General features: G+C 37.0%; 1 protein-coding gene across 1 annotated transcript; it reads right to left on the reverse strand.

Annotated features, from left to right (window-relative positions):
* Nucleotides 1-4936: 4936 nt before the first annotated feature.
* Nucleotides 4937-9949, reverse strand: LOC142343917 (interferon-inducible GTPase 5-like). The gene is made up of 3 exons (XM_075395315.1): nt 9780-9949; nt 9039-9250; nt 4937-6374 (listed from the first exon to the last, which is right to left on the reverse strand). Exons 2-3 carry the CDS (start codon nt 9240-9242, stop codon nt 5034-5036), a joined length of 1545 nt encoding a protein of 514 aa, XP_075251430.1. The 5' UTR covers nt 9243-9250; nt 9780-9949; the 3' UTR covers nt 4937-5033.
* Between the last annotated feature and the right edge of the window lie 11052 nt (nt 9950-21001).

The following is a 21001-nucleotide window of genomic DNA, read 5'->3' on the forward strand; positions in this document are numbered from 1 at the left end:
CGCTAAAAATCCCAACGGGCTTATGGCCAATAAGTACCTGGACATAAGTAACTGAGAGCTCTGAACACATTCTATATGTTATATATTCTTCGTATTACCATGTACGGTCATAAAACCCATTAGAATATTATTATGACTGCAATATGTTTCATTATATAGACGTACCTGATAAAATAATGAGCTTTGCATGCAGTTGCTCTAGTGTAACACCGAGCTCTGGTACACTCTTGAACAAAATAAAAAAGGCACAGTCACTAATTATTTCAAGAATAATTCAAACAGAAAACATCCGAGATTAATAAAAAATTTCTATCTGAAACCAATATTTCTAGCCCTAGGTTTAAAAATTAGGATCTATTCCATTTGTGCCCCCACCCCCAGCTTAGTGGGGTACTATTTCCGACCCCCAGACGCACGCGCCACATTTTTAAATAATCATTTACTATGTAATTTCAATTGAAATTACATAGTAAATGATTATTTAAAAATGTGGCGCGTGCGTCTGGGGGTCGGAAGTGCTATGAATCTGGGGCTTCATAACGTACTGAGGGAGGCTTAAACGGAAAAGATCCCATAGAAGTTCACTTTTATTGACTTTCGTCATTTCATAACGTGCAACTTGCGTGTTTTAGGCAACGTTACTTGACTCTGTAGAAGTTACTTCAAACTATGGCCCAGCATCTCAAACCCCCACGCAGTTATTGATAAACGCCAGAAGTTTTCAGTAACTTCAGTCACGTAATGTATACTGTAATCGGCGAACCCCAATGTTAGCGATCTTTTACGTTAATACGTTAAGTACCCATGCCCACTCAAATTACAGAGCTTGATCCACTAGATATTAAAGAAAGGCAAAAATAAGGCACGTGAAGTTAAATGTTGAAATATGCACCCACGAAGCGGGATGAAAAACGGAAATGATTGTTTTCATTACTCAAACAGAACAACGGTGATTCTTGAGACTCTCAAAACAGAATTCACGCATTGCTTGTCTCAAAGATTGGCAAGAAAAAATTTTGCCGAGTATAGGCGTCTTCTTATTATAAATTGACCACCTCCGAATATTTATTTTTTATATTTTATTAATCAATAATTCAATTTGCAAGCATTGTGTGAACTGTATTCCTTATTTATTGATTATATTAGCTGCCTTCAAACAACTTTCAATTAGAATGTCATAAATTGAGTTGACCTCATAGAGCGTGAGTGAAGTTATTTTTTGAAAGTGTGGTGACCCTGTCACGAGAATGAACAAAACGTGACAGGGTAAGTCTTGCGATACAATCAAAATAATTTAAACTCTGGACCCGAGTATCAGCCTCATTAGAAAACACATCGAAAGTTGATATCTCAATTGGAGCAATTATTAAAAAGCATAGAAAAATTTTTCGAACACAAAAAAGAGATCGCACTACAGAAGTAACAAACGCAGCAAAAAATAAGCAAAAATTAATTGAACAAAATTGGTTTTCAAGTAAAAGGAACTCAACAGTTACAAAATCGAAACATTAAATAGGTGCGATTTATCCCAATAGAAAACAAATGAAATTTGTCAAGACAACTACTAACGGACATTAAACCATATAGATTAACCAGCACTCAAAAATAACATATTTTTTGAAAGAAACTTTTCTTAAAAGAACATTAGCTGCTAGTATAAACAAATAAACAATAAAAAATTTCCCATTTGTTCAATCAGACAGTGTGCAACAACTGCCATTAACGAGACTAGATAAAAACTCCCAAAAATGTAAAAACAAGCCGGAAAAACTTGAAATACTCACTGGTATTTTGAGCGAATCATTTGAAGTCATTAGACCGTTAAAAAGACTTTGCAAAACTAATAGATTTATTTAAAACTAATTAAACAGAGCGAAGGATGTCAGCCTAGAACTAAACTTATAGTTCGCCCGAGAGAGACGAACGACACAAAAGCCGGCAAAGCTAAACGTTTCACGGTTATATTTTGAAAACAAGTATTGTCAAAGTTTTTGTAAATCAAATGTATCAAATAAAACAGTGGAGTGGCTCCAATTAAGTTTGTTCAAGGAGCCAATGAGCCCTACCATTAAAAACATGAAGTAATATACAACAATATTGAACAATAATAAGAACGTGAGAAACCCGAAAATTCAGTAAGAGCTTTTGAAAACAGGTAATGTGAAAGTCGTTAAGAACTTCCGATATGAACTCAAATTGTTATACAGTTCAAATTATGTTTCCTCTTCCTCGTTAGCCCGCTGAGGTTCGCAATTATGAATACTAAGAGACGGGACAGCAAAAAAAAACTTGAACAAAAAATGAACAAGATTAGAAAAATGAGAGTTAGTGTGTGGAAACAAGTAATGCCAAAATTGTTAAAAACCGTTAAACAAAAACTGAAAAGATTGAATAATTTTCATAGAGCGAACCAGGACTATTATTAATACTTTAACAAATAGGACAACGTGAACAGCTGAGAAAAAATGGAATAACCTCAAAACATCAGCGACAATTTAAAAGAAGAACAAGGAACAAGCAGTGTCAAAGTCAGTAAAAACGATAGATATGATCTAAAACCTTTAAAAAGTGTCATTTCTCTGTTTACAGAAAGTCATTGGAACCAGTCACCAATGACACTAGGAGGCAGGGCAAGAAAAAGAACCACAAAAACGGTCAAACTTCAGAATTTCACTTTAGTTTTTCGAAAAAAGTGCCTGAGTCATAATGTCTGTTAACAGCCCTTAGAGAAAATCGCAAATCAGTAGACTCCTTTAAAAGAATCACATTTTAAAAATATTCTTATGGAAAAAATACGACAAATACAGTAAAAAACAGAAGTAAAATAGCACAAAAACATTCTCTCAAAACCGAGAAAAAATTTTCAAATACTTTCTCACTCCACGTTAAAAGCAATAAAATTCACGCCATTAAAGTACTTGCTTTGTGCTTTTTTACAACTCAGCGTTTGGAAGCTTGCCAGAACCGGTTCTTAAATGTTTAATAATCTTTTATTAGTTGTATGCCCCCCCCCCCCTCGCCCCCGGTGTTTTTAATGGCCCACACTTTCACGTGTTCTGTTGCTATAGCATTCTACTATGTAAACAAGTAGAAGGTGCGCCTGGGGAAGGGGCGTAAAAGCAATTGTGTCCATTATACTTGATTCATTCAGTGCTATATAACTTGACGTATACTGGATGATTTTTCTTGAGGTTTTCTCTTTAAATTACGCCCATAAAATACTGCAAATTAGTAAAAAGTTTGCAGTTTAACATGGCTAGATGACTGCATGATTTAATATGTTTCTCAGGTAGTCCCTTCTTATTTTACACGATAAGTGTAAGAAAGCGAAATCTGTGGAAGATGGGTATCTATAAGCAACTTTCACAATTTAGTATAATTAAAACCAGAAAATGTTTCTGCTCTTTTGTTGTTTCAGGCACTCTTCTTTAGTTTATCTAAAATTGCAACGCTATCGGTCCTTTCAACGGTCAAAGTTCAAATATTAAAAAAATATATTTTTGGATATCCATTTGCGAGTTTTTTTACGTTTGCTTGCCCTGTAATTTTATGGGACTAACTATAACTCTGAAGCTTGCTAAAAGGTTTAAGAAACAAGGACAAAAACGAGAGCAAAGATCGAACAAAATAAATTGACAACCAACCGTTTATGTTTTTATTTCTTTTGGTAACTAAACCCAGCAGCTCCGTAAAAGATTAATGAATTTAATTGAAGAACTTCCAAAACATTCAGACGAGCGTATGTGCGCATCCGAATACTAATTCCAAAGATGCATTAACCGTAAACTGAAAAATTGTATACAATCATGAATTAATTGAAAAACTCCATTCTCTTAGTAAACATAACCGACCAACTTCGCAAAAATTGCTCTCGAACGCCTAGGGGGAGCTCAAATCTATTGCTGCCTCCTTCAGTCAGGGGCGGGTAACAAAGTTTACTAAGGAGGGCATCAAATGGCATCAATAGAGGTTATTATATATCACCAAAAAATATAAAATTGAAAAATGACAGCAATTCTGGCGCACTTTTCATTTGACTTTTGGTAGTGAACTGCCAACCGCTTCAGCTGGTTAAAATTTTGAATCAGAGCAAAAAATAACGAAAAACGCAAAAAGTTAGGGGCGCAAAAGTCACTTGAAAAGTAAAAATAGACACATAAAAAAGACACACATGTTTACAATAATTGCTTCAAACTTTGTTCGAGAGCAATTAAAAAAGTGCTTGAAAAATGTGAAGAACAGTGCAACTTAGACAACGCCAAAATCAAGATTACAAAAGCAAACAAAACACTATCAAAAATACAGATCTGTCCAGCAAAATTTGCATGAAAAATTTGTCGGAAAAGAAAACGATAAATCATTTGATAGTGAGTAAAACGTCGTAAAATTTCCTGGGCCAATAAAACCTCCATCGCAAAAGTCGAAAAAGAGTAGTGTAACCTCATATGTTCGCAACAAAATCTTGTCGACGAAATAAAAAAAATCAAGTAATCGCTATCGCAGCTATTAATAAACAGAAGAGAAGGGGAAGAAAAGTTCGCGCTTTTTGAAAAATTATTTTCCATAAGAACTTTCTTTTTCTATCTATTTCTAATTTTGACACTTTCGGTCACTGACTTCTCTTGCATCCGTTTTTTTCCTGCGGAGCATGAACCTTTTGATATCTGGATTTTTTGGCCATGGACACTTTTTGCATTTCGATCAATTTTTAACTCTTTTGCAATCTGCGCTTTTTCGGACACTGAACTTTTAAGAGAGCAACTTTTTCGGTCATTGACCTCTCGCAATCTGTCCTCTTAACCATTCTGCTCGAGAGTTATTAAACATGCTCTTCGAGAACTCTTAAACATGCTCTTCACATGCATTTTTGCCTTTCTTTAAACATGGTGCCTTATAAATTGTCATGTTTTTAATATATAGGAGGAAGGAGGATCACTAATTCTATTAACACTAAATTTGAACATTAAATAGGATTCAGATATCAAATATAATCAATGCAATCTATAAACCTATTAATATCTGCAATCTATAATTCATGGTCGTCGCATAGTTCCTCGGACCTTCAATTGTAGAGTTTTCATAGCAATAAAACGAGCAGAGTCCAAATAGCCTCCTATTTTGTGCTCGTATCTTTTTCTCGACCAATTATATCTCCATAAAATTGAGCCTCCGATACTAATCAATGCAGGCACAGCAAGCCCGCCGCCACTCAAAAGTACAGTAGAACCAATAAATGCGGCAATAATTATAACTCCACAGTTAGCTGCCGCAAATGAGCAACCAGTTATTTTTAGTCTTGCTTTGGTCTCTTGCGCCGACGAGGGGTCGCCAATTTTCAGCTTGCTCGGGTCCAAAAATGTCTCATCTGTTTCTGCAACCTGTACAGACTCCTCGTCAATGTTTCTTACTTGCAATTTGTCCCTCAGAATGGTCGCCACGGTGCTGTTCAATGCTTCTAGACTATTCGACGATCTAAGATCAGGCGCTAAAGACCTAAGAACAAAAAGCATTTCACACTCGCGTCCGAAACAATTATCAATTTGTTCAGCAATTCTTGCATTATGTCCGGATTCGTAGTCAAGAATATCCTGCTTCAGTAAATGAAAAACCTGCAAGTAATAAAGCAGCTCTCCAATCAAAATTTCTTCAGGTTTCTTGAAAGACAAACTTTTGGTCATCAAACGTGTCGAAGACGCTCGAGCCACTTTGGGAATTCTCAACTTGAGTTCCTCAAACTTCATATCGATAGTTTTTGCCCCTAGATCTCTTGTATGTTTCAGAAGAAGCAGTCGTTTCTCTCGCTGGCAATCTTTAGCAAGGTCTTTCATAAGTTTTGGCAACTCATATTCTTCATGGCTTGTTGCGTCCACCAGATAGAGTTTGAAATGAATCAATTCTGTCATCTTTTTGTCTTTGAGCTGGTCCACCAATCTTTGCCTGACAGTTTTGACAATTTCTTCTGGCTTTTTTCGCATCCTTTTACCTTTCATAATCGTCAAGTCAATGTGAGTGCGTACCAGGTACCACTTGATACCGAACTCCATCCCCATTTCGACGAGCCGAGCGGCATCGTTTCCTAAGACATCACTTATGACGATAAGAAGGTAGTCGTAAAGACGCTCACCATCCGGGTTCAGGTAACGATGCCAAGCTCCGATCAACTCAAAGTACTCTGCAAGTTTAAATTTACTCCCATCGACACCCGGGAGGTCCCAATAAACTATGTTCTCGTTGTTTGGGTTTCTGAAGGGTTCTGGCTCCGTTGTGCAAACACCCGCCTCATCAACAGCGGCTGCTCCTGGTGGGTAATTCCCGTTTGCATCAATTTCAAACCCAAGAAGAGTGTTGATCAACGTCGATTTCCCTTGCTTGGCCTGTAGATTTTCGACATATGGCAAAAGCATCACAAGGTGAGATTCGTTGAGTAATTATTATTTAATAATGTGTTCTTCATGCGACATTTTGCAGTTTTACAACCAAAAGGAATCAAAAACCCTTCTTAAATATTTATGAAAACTGCTTGAGACAAAAATGAGATGTTTTGAAGTTTATAATCAGCGAATGCAGAATGTTATGATACTATAACCATCTTATGATAGGCACCATCTATCATAAGCTTTTTTACGACAATCGTACTAAATAATTTAATTGTTGAATAGAAAAATTATTTAGGTGTTTTGCAGTTTTTTTAAGCATTAATTATTTAAATAGAAAAAATTATTTAGGTGTTTCGCAGTTTTTTTTAAGCATTAATTATTTAAATAGAAAAAATTATTTAGGTGTTTTGCAGTTTTTTTTTTAAGCATTAATTATTTAAATAGAAAAAATTATTTAGGTGTTTTGCAGTTTTTTTAAGCATTAATTGATTTTCGTGGCACAGCTTGCCTATGAGAAAACAAAACCAAAAATCGTTAAATTTCGCGCAAACTGACTCTGGGAATAAAACAATATGGAGAGAAAAATTTGTATCTAAGAGTCAAAAAGTGTTCTATTTTCTTCTGCAGTTTCATCAGATTAGGTTAAATATGGTTAAATCAGCCTTTAAATTGGAGAACAATAAGCTTAATGCTAACCCCAGTTAGAGGAAGACTTTAAAGAACTTTGAAAAATTAACGCACATGAGGTCTTAGTGCCCGAGATTTGTTGGTTTGGTTTATATCATTTTCAATGAAGGAGGTGTTAAAAAGTTATTTAAAAAGAAGAGAGCCTAAATAATATCAGTTGAGAGGCTGACGGCGTCTGCTAATCAAACAGAAATGCTCAATCTTTTGGTAATTTGGTGGCGAAAGATAGGGTTAAGTTTCAAAAATATGACATGCAGCTGAATATTACAAAAAAGAAAAACTCAGCAAAATATAATGATGAAAATTAAATACGCGTTGAGACATTTATGAGAAACTGAACTGTGATCATTTTGACGGAAAATTATGAACCAGACAATTGATTGCTCTGTAAAGGTATTTTGGTTTATGCACTATCCTAGTGCAAGACAACAAAATGATTGTCTTAGCTATGAGACGAGCAAATTGACAGCATTCTAATGGCAGAAAGGACATTAAGTTTTTAATAGGGGCTCACTCCACTTTCTTTCCCAGCCTTTAAAGCCAACGGATTCATGAAAAAGGAAATTCGTATTTCTTTTATATTAGGCAGATCAATGGAAAAAAACTATGAAAGGTAAGTGATCCAAACATTTTTTTAGTTAGTTCCATAAAACTTCCTAAACGTTTCCGAACGGTTCAAGTCTAATTATATTTAGTTCTGTTCATAGTCAGCAGAAATTCGTCCAGCAGATTCAACAGATCAAAACCTGAGTGATTTTTCTTCACATGCGCATCAGGTTCAATTCACTGATCCAATGCGTTTTTTGCAGTTCAATTTCGAAGAATCAAATTTCCTCATTTTCGTTCAAAAATCATATTTTTTTAATTTAGAAAAACGATCATGTGAAAAAAGCAATCAAATATAGAGATAAGAACACGGAAGTATACAATAAACAATCAAAACAAAATAGCTCCTCTCGAATGTTAACTTTAACTCGCGGTTAAAAAATTTTGCGCTCAAAAGTCAAAAATGAATCTTCGGCGTTTTGGTCAACAAGACCTTCGGCCAAAATTTAACCGATTAAATTATTCTTAAAGAGTAACTTATTTCGTTTTTTAAGACAAATTTTAAAATTTAAGACAAATTTCAACTGTCAGTTTGAGAGCTTAGTTTATCAACGCAATTTGACCTTGTTCCACAGAACTTGATTGCGGTTCATTACATTATTCATTACATATAAATTATTAATTTGAATAATTTCGCATTGCATATGAAATGTAATTAAAATCTTCTCTCGAGAAGCTAAAACTTCATACGTAGGGAGACAAACTAATTATCTTATCAGGCAGACAAACTAACTAAACAATCTAATTATCTTATCAGGCAATTTGGGTTAAGCACTGTAATTCAAGTTGACCTCTAAACGAGGTACCTGAAATCTGACTCATTTTATCGAGAGCTCTAAAAAGGAACGATAGCCGACTAACATCAGGCCAAATGCTTTCAAACGAAAAACCGGGGGTACAACGCCACTCAGGGTCTTCAAATAACGTTATTAGAGCTTATTATAGACACCATAATGACAAGAATTCGAAATAATAAAATTGAAACCAAAGTTAAGCTGCTTGTAGAAGAGATGAGCTAAGTTTTTGATCACGTATACTTCAAAATTATAATTTAGATCACGCATAATTGCGCCGTATGGGCGCAAAAACAATTCGAAAAAAATCCTTAAAGCAATAATTTTGATTCGAAACCGACAAACAACAATAATTGTAACAAACGTCGTTTGAGTGATAGCAGTCGAGATCACTCAAAAATGAATGAGACGAGCGTGCAAATGTTACTTGAGAATTCAAAGAATATTCTAGAACAAGAGCGCAACAATGGTCGCGCAAAACTTTTGCATAAAAAAGACACGTTTACAACGATTGGTTCAAACTTCGTTTGAGAGCAATTAAAAAATAGTATAGGATAGAGCTGAAACATCAGACCTGTCCGATGACTCCAATATTGATGCGTTGTCTGCTCCATTCACTCAGACACTTGAGATCTAACAAGTATTGCTCCTCCTCACTTGACACCCCACTCATCTTCCTTACCTTTTCCCTCTCCTCTTCAACTATACCTTCCTTCAACTCCGCTAATGCCACTCTGTCGTTTTCCACTTGTTTTGATGTGGTTGGTTGTTCTTCCATCGCTGCTTCTAGTCCATATCCGACAATTATCTCGCATAATTGAATTGAATCAACAAGCATAAATTTTTTTGATAAGAGTGCCTAAGTTAAGAAATTATTGGATGGACACAAATTACCAAAGGCTAAGAAATGCTAGAAAAGCAAATCATATCAAGTGGTAACCCAAAACAAATCAACCCCCCCCCCCCCGAGTTAGGAAAAATGCCTTTAGTTTCAAAGTCGTTGATAATGTTGCAATGGGAAAAGTCTTAGTTTAATTATAGATGCGCCAGCCATTTTGGCGAGGCTGAACTAATTGGCAAAAATTAGATATTAGTACTGCGAGAAAGCCTCCAGTGCTAAAATTTTGAATGATCGCTTTTTGTAAGATTATTGCTTAGCAGGTTGTTTTTACTGAAAACAAAATATTCGAATACATCTTGAAATGACGATATCTACCAACAAACAAACAAAAAGAAACATCTCTTTCCTTGAATTCCTGCAGGAAGGCTTTGAATTGGAGGATGCAAGATAAAGGTCAAGATCAGATTTAGTAACGTCACAAAAGCCTATTCTCCCGCAATCATAACTATAATGTATAAAATATACACTGCAAAAATAAATCAAAATCGTGGTTGCAAATGTATTTAAACTCTTGTTTCAACCTGTTGTGTTATGTCGCAAGTCTTCTGTTATTTGCTTTACAATCGAATTAAATGCGCTAGCACTAATGCGACGTATTTATTTTGACAACATGATTCGAGTATACCCACAAAATTCTTGTGTTTTCAAGAAAAGCTCGAATTTTTGCAATTTTTCTGCGGAAGATGCTAATTTTTTGAAAAGTTTTAATGACGATGAAAATAGCTAAATGAAAGAATGTCGTTATTGTTCAGTAAAAAATCTCAAGCATAATTACCCTAGAGAGATAAGATTAGTACAGTACTCAAGCTTGTCCATCTAAGAATTCAGATCCGAAAAGAAAGCAAGCAACAGTGGTAATGCACAGTCGCAAACAGAGTTCCAAACAAAGTCAAATGTTACTTTAAGTCTGAAAGATAGAACAAATTAAAATAATGAAAATAGCTTTATCCTAGCTGAGTATTCTCAGTTAAGTCGTGATTGCCGCAAGAATGGGAGTTGCAGCGAGTTAACTTTTTACGTCTTTTGTTTATTTTTTTTTGCTTGCGGGCAATGATTTTGTCAACTCGTCGCGGTCCTCTGGTTGCAAAAACATTCTCTGAAACAATTGAAGGAAATCTAATGAAAATTTGTTTAAATTTGATGCCTCCTCCAATAAGAGGAAATTCAAAATAGTAGTGAAAACGAAAACTTTCAGAAGTGAGAAAATCGGAGCTTTCATTCGAGAGCAATTAATTAAGCTTATAACGTAATAAAATGGAAAAGTTTCTCTCGCGCAAAAGTGATTCAATGTTAAGTTTATTTGGTAACAAGCACTTTTGGACAAACAATGTTCACACTGGCGTTGTCATGGCCATATCTCCAACTTTAAATGACCACCTTGCAAAAAACTCATTTGCCAACTTTTGCTCGAGCATTGTCCCGTCTCAAGGACGCTTTCTCAACGAAAACATTCATGGAAAATTTGGATCCGTAATTTTATTAAATTTATGAAAGGTAAACATGAAAACAAGTTGTAGATCAGAAACAAACTGCGAAAGACGAAAATACAGAATGTGTATTCTCGAACATTCTCCACAAATCACAGACTAAGATGACTATCTCTTTTAAATAGCGCATGCACACCTAAATCCATTCAGTCTAATCGAATGCTACGCTAAGTGTATATCATTGACTCCGGTGCTGCATACTTTTACCACAGTTTAATTTTATCTTCAGTGTTTTACAGAGTCAGTTAGTTAGAGAGATCTAGGTACATCTACTTCGCGCGCAGAAATAAGTAGCCCTAACTCTATACACTTTAAGGCTGTAAAAAAGCCCAACTATGGTCTGCCTTAACTGGTGCAACCACTGAGTTAACAAAATTTAATCTTAAAAAGAACTCGCTAGAACGCAATTTAACTCTTTCAGAGAACTTTCAGAACTCTTTAAAAGAGTTTCTATCTTCATTTAAATTTATATAAAAAGATTTAGTCACAGGGCACACAATCCTAAAAGATTGTTTCACAATAAAAATTAAAAAATGTTAGCTATACACTGAAACCCCAAAATGAACTTCAAATACGGAGAGACACTATTCGTATTAGACATTCCATGTGAAGCAAAAAGAAATATTCATGTTACAACAAGATAATGAACGCTTATTACAGGATACAAAACAATCTGAAATATTTAAGATTCGCAACGAAGATGAACTCACTCTACCAATAAACCAAGCTTTACAACTTAAAGCTCACTAATTTAACGTAGAACAACAACCCTTTTCATCAGTAGCATATATTTCTGGTCATTAGTTAAAAAAGGTACAATCCTTTTTATCCACGATCCGAAAACTGATCTTAGACATTCACGCACTGAAAGCGTACGTAAAATATCAAGACAAGAAAAAGAAGGCTTTAATCATCTAGTCATAACATTTCTAGAGTCTCATATACTGAACTATCAGAAACTGATAAACTAGAAGTACTCAAACTACTTATATGGTTTATACACCGTTTATTTTAAATCAGGTACACCCCATTTTTATAGCCAAAAACCAATTGCAAAATCAATACCACAACTAATACAAAACACCAAGAATCAAATATTAAAAAGTAGTTATTTTACATTACATTTATGACCCACAGTGGTTTCCAGAAAATTATGCTTGCATAACGGATGTACCATCGAATTGTACAAACATTAATAAATTTGCAATAACACTCATAAACCAACAACTTACAATGGATAGCATGACAACCAAATAATTCTTTAGAACTATCACCAACAAAGCCACACGATCCAAATTCAACTGTAAATACACAACCAATGGAATTAAATCCCCACGAATTAACGGCAATAGATTTCAATTAAACACTTTAAGATAATGGAACTATATTTTCATCACATAGTATCAATACACTATCACTCGGTGACTCGCGAAATAACAGTAACACTAATATAAATAATTTCCAACCAATCAGCTCGACAGACTGACACAAAGTTCAAACAATGAAGTGAATACTATTGTGAAAATTTTACCAGTCAAAAACACAGCACTACCAAGATTACAAAGACAGATCTCGGTGCACTTTAATACTCAACCAGTAATACGGAACGAGTCAAATCAAAAATCTCAAGAAACACAAAAAAAAAACAAAATATCAAAATAACAGCCCAAAAACTATCAAATCTATTTACACAATTAAATACAAAATAATCAGGCAACGCCTAACGTCATTCCAAATTATGTTTCGCAAAAATGTTGAAAGTGTTCACACCCGATGGCATACAACGCCAATTAATTCTACCACTCAACAAATTAACATATAGAGGCAAAGCGATCGGACGAAATCTATAGATAAAATGAAAATTAAGTCAAAACAAGAACAATTACTAGGAACTCACACTATTAACATTTACAAAAACAAACAGACTACTTCAACAATTTATTTATAAACGGTAAAAAATTACCCTCCAAAGTCTCGACTGGCGTGATTTTATTAACGAAAATTATTTAAAAGACTGCCTCATAAGAACCCTTGGATACTTTTGGTACGTATTCAAAGAAATAGCCATTGCATAGACAGTGTTTAATTTCTTACAATGTCTCTTAAGATTATTTCGAAGCGCTATCAACTCATATAATCTTAGAAGTCATTTAGAACCCAATAACCTATTGACAAAAAAATTACCTCCAGATTTTTGGTATCTTCTGTCAAACAATTTTTCAAGTACCACAAGCAGACATGGAAAATTATTAACCACCACAACCACCAAAGAAACCAAAAAGGAGGCACTGCACTAACAGTACTCACTAACACAAAAACTAAACAGAATTTATTACTCAAACAGTTTAAAATTATCTATACGAAATTTTCGCCACCAGTACCCAGTAACTCTAACTTCACACATAGAGCATCAACTCTACCAACAACCTATTACTGCAATGAATTCCCTACAAACACTTTCTAAAGCCAATTTTAAATTTCTACAACACGGAACTTTTCATCCTAACGAAAAACACGCACAAGCCATATGAATATCACATAAAACCTTTAAAAATTACTCAAGATTATCAGGAAACTCCTGATGACATTATTCTTAACCTATCAAGTACTCGCGTTTAAGACCTTTATTTTAATGACGCCAGATGTCAATTCTAAGCCAAGTACTCATTCCAAGAACTCGCCGACCCTACCTACAATCGAGCCTACGCCATTCGATCTCCCGATGTTAGAAGCGCAGAGCACCATTTTTTCGCCTCTCGAACCTCTAACATTGGATTCCCGAGTGTTAAACCAGTGCGCGAGAACTTAGTACTCAAACAGTTTCAAAACTTCTACGGGGGAATTTCTGCCACCTGTAGCCAGTAACCCCAACTTCACACAGAGCAACAACTCTACCAACAACAATCTGTGACTGCAATGATTACCCTATAAACAATTTCTAAAACCGATTCTAAATCTCTAACACTTCGAAACTTTTCATCCTAACAAAACAAAACGCTCACAGGCCATATCAATATCATATAAATCCTTTGAAAATGAAAGGACTATCAGGAAATTCCTGACGTTGTTCCGGACCTACGAAGTACTCGAATTCAATACCTTCGTTTTAATGACACCACAGATGTCAACCCCATGCCCAGTGCCCATCTTGAGAACTCACCGATCCTACCTAACATCACACCTACGCCATTCGATCTCCTGATGTTAGAAGCTCAAAGCATCCTTTTTTCGCCTGACATCAGCAACATATTCGCGGATGATCCCTCCGCTTTCACTCGCAGCATCCTCCTCATCCTTCTGGGATTCAACAGGTGAGCTCTATCTTTTGATGGGCAGTGCATCTTACCCAGGGCAGGCAACTCGACCGCTACAACCCACGAGCTTGTCCTTAGAGCCCTTGCTCGGCGCCACAGAAGACCTGCCGCCCTTAACTAGGTCTTGGGCCGATGGGCCCTGGGCCGATCAATCCGAACGGTCAACTCCTAATTGCTCCTAATGCTCTCGGACAATTGCTCTCCTAATGCTCTCGGAATCTATTCGGACAGAATTTACATCCCCGAGAACATCAATTACATTACAGCACCCCCTGAGCTTACAATCAAACCACCCGCAGTGAACTGAACGATTGCTCACCTGGAGAAAGAATATATGGAAGAGGGACGTAATAAAGATCTTCCTTTGGAGTGTTCATTTTCATCTCAATTCGCGATTTTGGCACACGTTCAAGTACTTCTTTGCAATAGTTAATCGAGCCAATGACTAACTGAACACTATATTCACAAGGGACACAAACCTCTATCGTGTCCAACAGAAATTTGACCCCTTCTATCTGCAGTTTGTATTTCTACATCTTACGCAGATTGATGATGACAACCAATCACATAAGGTCAGAAAACCAAAATTGCTAAACATTCCAATTATTTGTTTGTGCAGCACTTGAGCAAGACCAAGCCCCTAATGGACATCTTCTCCAGACTACAGCATATGAGCACAGAAACCCTATCTCACTACTATCTCAAATACTCTTACATAACTGAGCCAAAATGCTGCAAAGGAATTCTGAAGAACTTCGATACTATCGGGAAGTGTTTTCTCTTTGTTCAGTAATAGGGAACAAGTCAAATCAAGAACTGCAAGAAACACACAAAAAAACGAACAAAATATCAAAAGAACAGCCCAACAATTACCAAATCTATTTATACAAAAAACACAAAATAATCCGGTAACGCCTAACGCCATTCCAAATTATGTCTCACAAAAAGTTTAAAAAGTTCACACACAATGGCATACAACGCCACTTCACACAAATTAAGTCTACCGCTCTACAAACTGACATATAGAGCCAAAGCGATTGGACAAAATCTCTAGATAAGATAAAATTTATACAAATAATAGATGGGACAGCAGAAAAATTTGAAGTACCGCAAGCAGTAATTTTTGAAGAACTTGCAAAACAAGAACAACTACAATAAATTCACACTATTCACATTTACATAAGAAAACAGACTATTTCAACAAATTATTTAAACGGTAAAAAATTTACCCTCCAATGTCTCGACTGGCGTGATTAAATTAACGAATATTAATTAAAAGACTGCCTCATAAGAACCCTTGGATACTTTTGGTACATATTCAAAGAAATAGTCATTGCATGGACAGTGTTTAATTTCTTACAATGTCTCTTAAGATTATTTCGAAGCGCTATTAACTCATATAGTCTTAGAAGTCGTTTAGAACCCAATAACATATTGACAAAAAAAATTACCTCCAGATTTTTGGTATCTTCTGTCAAACAATTTTTCAAGTACCACAAGCAGACATGGAAAATTATTAACCACCACAACCACCAAAGAAACCAAAAAGGAGGCACTGCACTAACAGTACTCACTAACACAAAAACTAAACAGAATTTATTACTCAAACAATTTGAAAACATCTATAAGAAATTTTCGCCACCAGTACCCAGTAGCACTAACTTCACACATAGAGCATCAACTCTACCAACAACCTATTACTGCAATGAATTCCCTACAAACACTTTCTAAAGCCAATTTTAAATTTCTACAACACGGAACTTTTCATCCTAACGAAAAACGCGCACAAGCCATATGAATATCACATAAAACCTTTAAAAATTACTCAAGATTATCAGGAAACTCCTGATGACATTATTCTTAACCTATCAAGTACTCGCGTTTAAGACCTTTATTTTAATGACGCCAGATGTCAATTCTAAGCCAAGTACTCATTCCAAGAACTCGCCGACCCTTCCTACTATCGAGCCTACGCCATTCGATCTCCGATGTTAGAAGTGCAGAGCACCCTTTTTCGCCTCTCCAACCTCTAACATTGGATTCCCGAGTGTTAGAACCTATGCGCGAGAACTTAGTACTCAAACAGTTTGAAAACTTCTACGAGGAATTTCTGCCACCTGTATCCAGTAACTCTAACTTCATACAGAGCAAAAACTCTACCAACAACAATCTGTGACTGCAATGATTACCCTATAAACAATTTCTAAAACCGATTCTAAATCTCTACACCTCGAAACTTTTCATCCTAACAAAACAAAACGCTAACAAGCCATATCAATATCATATAAATCCTTTGAAAAAGACAAGACTATCAGGAAATTCCTGATGTTATTCCTGACCTACGAAGTACTCGAATTTAATACCTTTGTTTTAATGACACAACAGATGTCAACCCCATGCCCAGTGGCTATCCTGAGAACTCACCGACCCTACCTAACATCACACCTACGCCACTCGATCTCCTGACGTTAGAAGCTCAAAGCATCCTTTTTTCCCCTGACATCAGCATCATATTCGCGGATGATCCCTCTGCTTTCATCCGCCACATCCTTCTGGGATTCAACGGGCGACCTCCCTCTTTTGATGGTCGTTGCATCTTACTCAAGGCAGGCAACTCGAATGCCACAATCCACGAGCTTGTCATTAGAGCCCTTGCTCGGCGCCACAGAGGACCTGCCGCCCTCAAGTAGGTCTTGGGCCGATGAGTCCTGGGCCGATGAGTCCTGGGCCGATCAATCCGAACGGTCAACTCCAAAGACAGTTGTCCCGAACAACGCATTCTCTGGACGTGCTTGCATGCCTTATCTTCGTTATGAAACCATTGGTCCATCCACCTCCGCTACTGTCTTCCATTTCACCAAATAAAGGCACAGCAACCAAGACCAGGGCACAACAGCCCATTTGTACCTGGGCCACAGCCCAAAAACCCAAACCCACAACTACCTCCATACAACAGGCTATCATCAAGAGATAACTACCCTTGCAAGGAGTCCTTAACTTCGCAGACAGCGTCCTCTCCCAAAGAACCGTTCCTAGTCGGAATTCAGAATGTCTCCAGTCGGGGCGCCAGTTGTCCAGACCACTCCACTCAACACAGAGGCCTGGCTCCTCTCAGGGCCGTACAAATAGCCCAACACGGGACTGACAATCTTCATCCCAGCAGCATAAGCTAACTTCTTCTGCACCAAGGCAAGACATACCACAGAGCAGCCTCTATTTTCCTCTACAATTTCCTCTATCATCTGTTCACTAATGCTCTCGGAATCAAGATCTTCCTTTGGAGTGTGTTCATTTTGATCTCAATTCGCGATTTTGGCAACAACCAAGTACTTCTTTAAGTTGGTCAATCGTGCCAATGGCTACCTGAACACTATATTCACAAGGGATATAAACCTCTATTGTGTCTACTAGAAGTATGAACCGTTTTATCTGCAGTTTGGGTTTCCACATCCTACGCAGATTAATGTCAACAACCAGTCGCATAGGGTCAAAAAGACAAAAATGCTGCACACAATTCACACTTAATTGCTCTTGCAGCCCTTCAACAGGAGAACCCCCATAATAGGCATCAAACTGAGACCACAGTATGTTAACACACAAAATCACATCTCCCTACTATCTTAAATACTCTTACATAACTGAGCCAAAATGCTGCGAAGGAACTCTGAGGAACTTCGATCCTACCCGTAAGTGTTTCCTCTTTGTTCAAGCATGCGGCTACTTGTTGGCCGATACTTGTACCTATCGAGTATCTTCGGTATATAGGAGGCGCTACAAAAATTATGAAAGGCCATACAACTAACCTCTATTGCGAACTCTATGGCGAACATTAAATTCGCGAACAGAGCTATAGCACGGAGAGAAGCACATCATAAATCACTTCTTCGCAATGCAGCCGCATTGTAAAGTGGACCTCTACCCCGAGTTCTGGTTGCATGTCTCACCCGCGACGAAGAACTCCTCAAACTTTCCCGCGATCGACAGAATCGTGCTCCGGACTTCGAATTCGAGCATCGCTAATGCGAGATACTTCACACACGAGAAACTGGCCTTGATCGGCATTTCTCAGAAAAACTGAAATTTGATTTTCTTCATTGTCTAATTATCAAACTTGTTCATCATATAATCATTTTGTTCCTTGTTAAGGCGAAATCCTTCACTCTAATTGAAGAAATAGGAACATTTCGTTTTTCTTTTCTCAGGTCGAACTTACGCAGGAATTAAACTTACATTTTAATTTAGTAAGGGTTAAATAGCTTACAGTAGCTAACACGGATACTAATTCCAAGGTAAGGTGTTAAATTCGATCGGAACATATCGGTACTAGATGAATTGAAATCTCGTAGTACCACCAACATCGACGCACAGACCACAACGCTCCACCCAGCAGGGACAAAATCTTTAGTATTTGACAGTGAGGGAGACAGCTGAAAACTTACCAACAGGAGCGACGCCACTGGCAAGAATACCCTGTCACTGGCACCCCTACTGGCCTCAAAACCAACAGGATGCGGACCACTTACTGACGACACTAGTGACCTACTTCACATGACAGAGACAAACATCCAACATATTTTCAGCTGCCATCTACACTTTGGATAAACTCTTAGCAGCGGATGGATGCAGCAGACGAAAATTAAGAATGTGTAATCTCCAACATTCTCCACCAATCACAAACTGAGAATACTCTATTCTCTTTTAAATAGCGCATGCACAACTAACTCTTTTGAGCCTAATGGATAGCTACACCAAGTGTATACCATTGACTCTAGTGCTGCATACTATTACCACCGTTATAATTTAGGTTTATCTTCAGTGTTTTATGGAGTCAGTTAGTCAGAAAGAACAAGGTAAGTCTAATTCGCGTGCAGAAATAAATAGCCCTAACTCTATACACCCTAAGGCTGCAAAAAGAGCTTATGTTCTGCCATAAAATACTTCAGAGTGTTCAATTTCAAAGAAACTTTCAGATCAGCCCTTTTGTCTTGAGTCCCAACAAGGCCACACACGAAATAGGATTGGAAACAGGATATCTTTTGACATTGAAATAACAAAATGAAAAATCAACTACTTTCGAGAAGCAATTCGTCACTAGCTAGCCACGGTTTAGCGAGGCTAGCTTTAGCTGAATTGAAGGGGCTGTACGGGGCCTTTAGTCTGAACGATGCGCAGGGGTGGGGATTGGGCGTGGGGTGAAGTGATGGCGAGCTGATGTGTGTGTGTGTGTGTGAGGGTGGGGGGTTGTGGGACGTCAACCTCTAAGAACCGACCTTCACACCCTAAGTATAAGTCTCCAAAACAGTTTCTGTGAATCGCATACTTGAGGAGTAGTGAGTTGAAAGGCTCTAAGAGCACTTCACGACCGCAGGGTGCTACCTTGTTTTCATGTTTTTTGAGAATGAAAAGTCAAATGGGTCAGACCAAAAATAGGTCAGGAAAAAATTGCATTAAAAAAGACCAACAGGACTAATATAATTACTACAAACTTCGTTTCAGAGCAATTAATCAAATTTTGTTTGACTTTTGTAAGCGATATTGCTTTATTTATTGTTTAAATTATCGTTGTTATCCTTACTGCTTTTTTAACATTTGACAAACAAAAGCTACTTCATCTGAACCATGTCCACAGCTTGTTGGTTTATTTCTCCGAAAAAATACAAACCATGGTTATATCTTAGCAAATCTTCGATTCCACCCAATTATTTCAATAATTTTGCCAAAAAAAAATAAACCGACCTGTGCGAACAATGTCGATTATTGAAAAACTAACTAAGGTTATGAGCGGGTCTCCAAATTTAAATTCAGTTGTAGCCCATTCTTCTTTTTTTGGATGTCATGTAAATTGAAACTAGTTTGAATTTTTCGCCTTTTCTATTTTTCTCATGTTTTACTAGTTATGATGCTATATTTGCTGTAATATGCCTATCTAACTCGCATTATTAACATGCGCTCACTGCAAACTCTATAAAATTCTAAGAAAACCAGATCTTGACTTGAACTTGACAGCACTCAATGATTAAATCATATGCACCTCAAGGTGCAAATGCAGCTCATGGTGTAGCTCAAGGTGACCAAAATACAAAGAAACGTAATTAACCAGTAAAACACAGGTTAATATAATAAAATAAACTCACCGGTAGTTGAAAACAATTACCCAGGGCGCCCTTTAATTTTTTTTTGCAGATCTTATCTTTCAATCCTGTCGCAATAAACACAAGCGACTAACTTTGCGCAAATTGCTCTCAAACGACCGGCGCGCGGAGGGCTTCGGTAGTAGTCAGCTGAAGCTTAGGGTTGCTAGCATTAGGGGGAGGGGTGGGAGAGCTGGACGAGAGGGGGTGCAAATCGCCAGGTTGGAGGAGGCTGGACGGGACTGTCAGGAGGGGGAGGTGACTGAGGGGTTTCAAACTTTTAAGACTGAGAACCGCCCCTCACACCCCAAAATTGTCTCTTCATAATAGTTTCGGAGAATCGCATACTTAGAGACTAGAAAAGCCTAAGGCTAAAATATCCCCTTTTTGAGGACGAAAAATCAAATGGGTGGGACAAAAAACAGGTCAAGCAAAAAATCGCATAAAAAAGGCCACAGGACTAAAATAATTGCCAAACTTCGTTTAAGAGCAATTAAAAAATACTCTTTAGAAGTTTTATCTGTAAAAACAATCCTAGCATTACTTTAATACGAATGTTTTTCTAAATAAAGTTTGAATAGTGAGAATTCCCAAAAGGTCACAGATCTCTCAGAATTTGTAACTTAACACTCGCAATATATGTTCTGGGAGACTTTTAAACGTATCTTTTCTCATGGTTATTAACCAGTAATTAACATTCTTTG

Source organism: Convolutriloba macropyga, chromosome 8 (genome assembly GCF_964194025.1).
Source record: "Convolutriloba macropyga chromosome 8, txConMacr16.3, whole genome shotgun sequence".
Taxonomy (NCBI): domain Eukaryota; kingdom Metazoa; phylum Xenacoelomorpha; order Acoela; family Convolutidae; genus Convolutriloba; species Convolutriloba macropyga.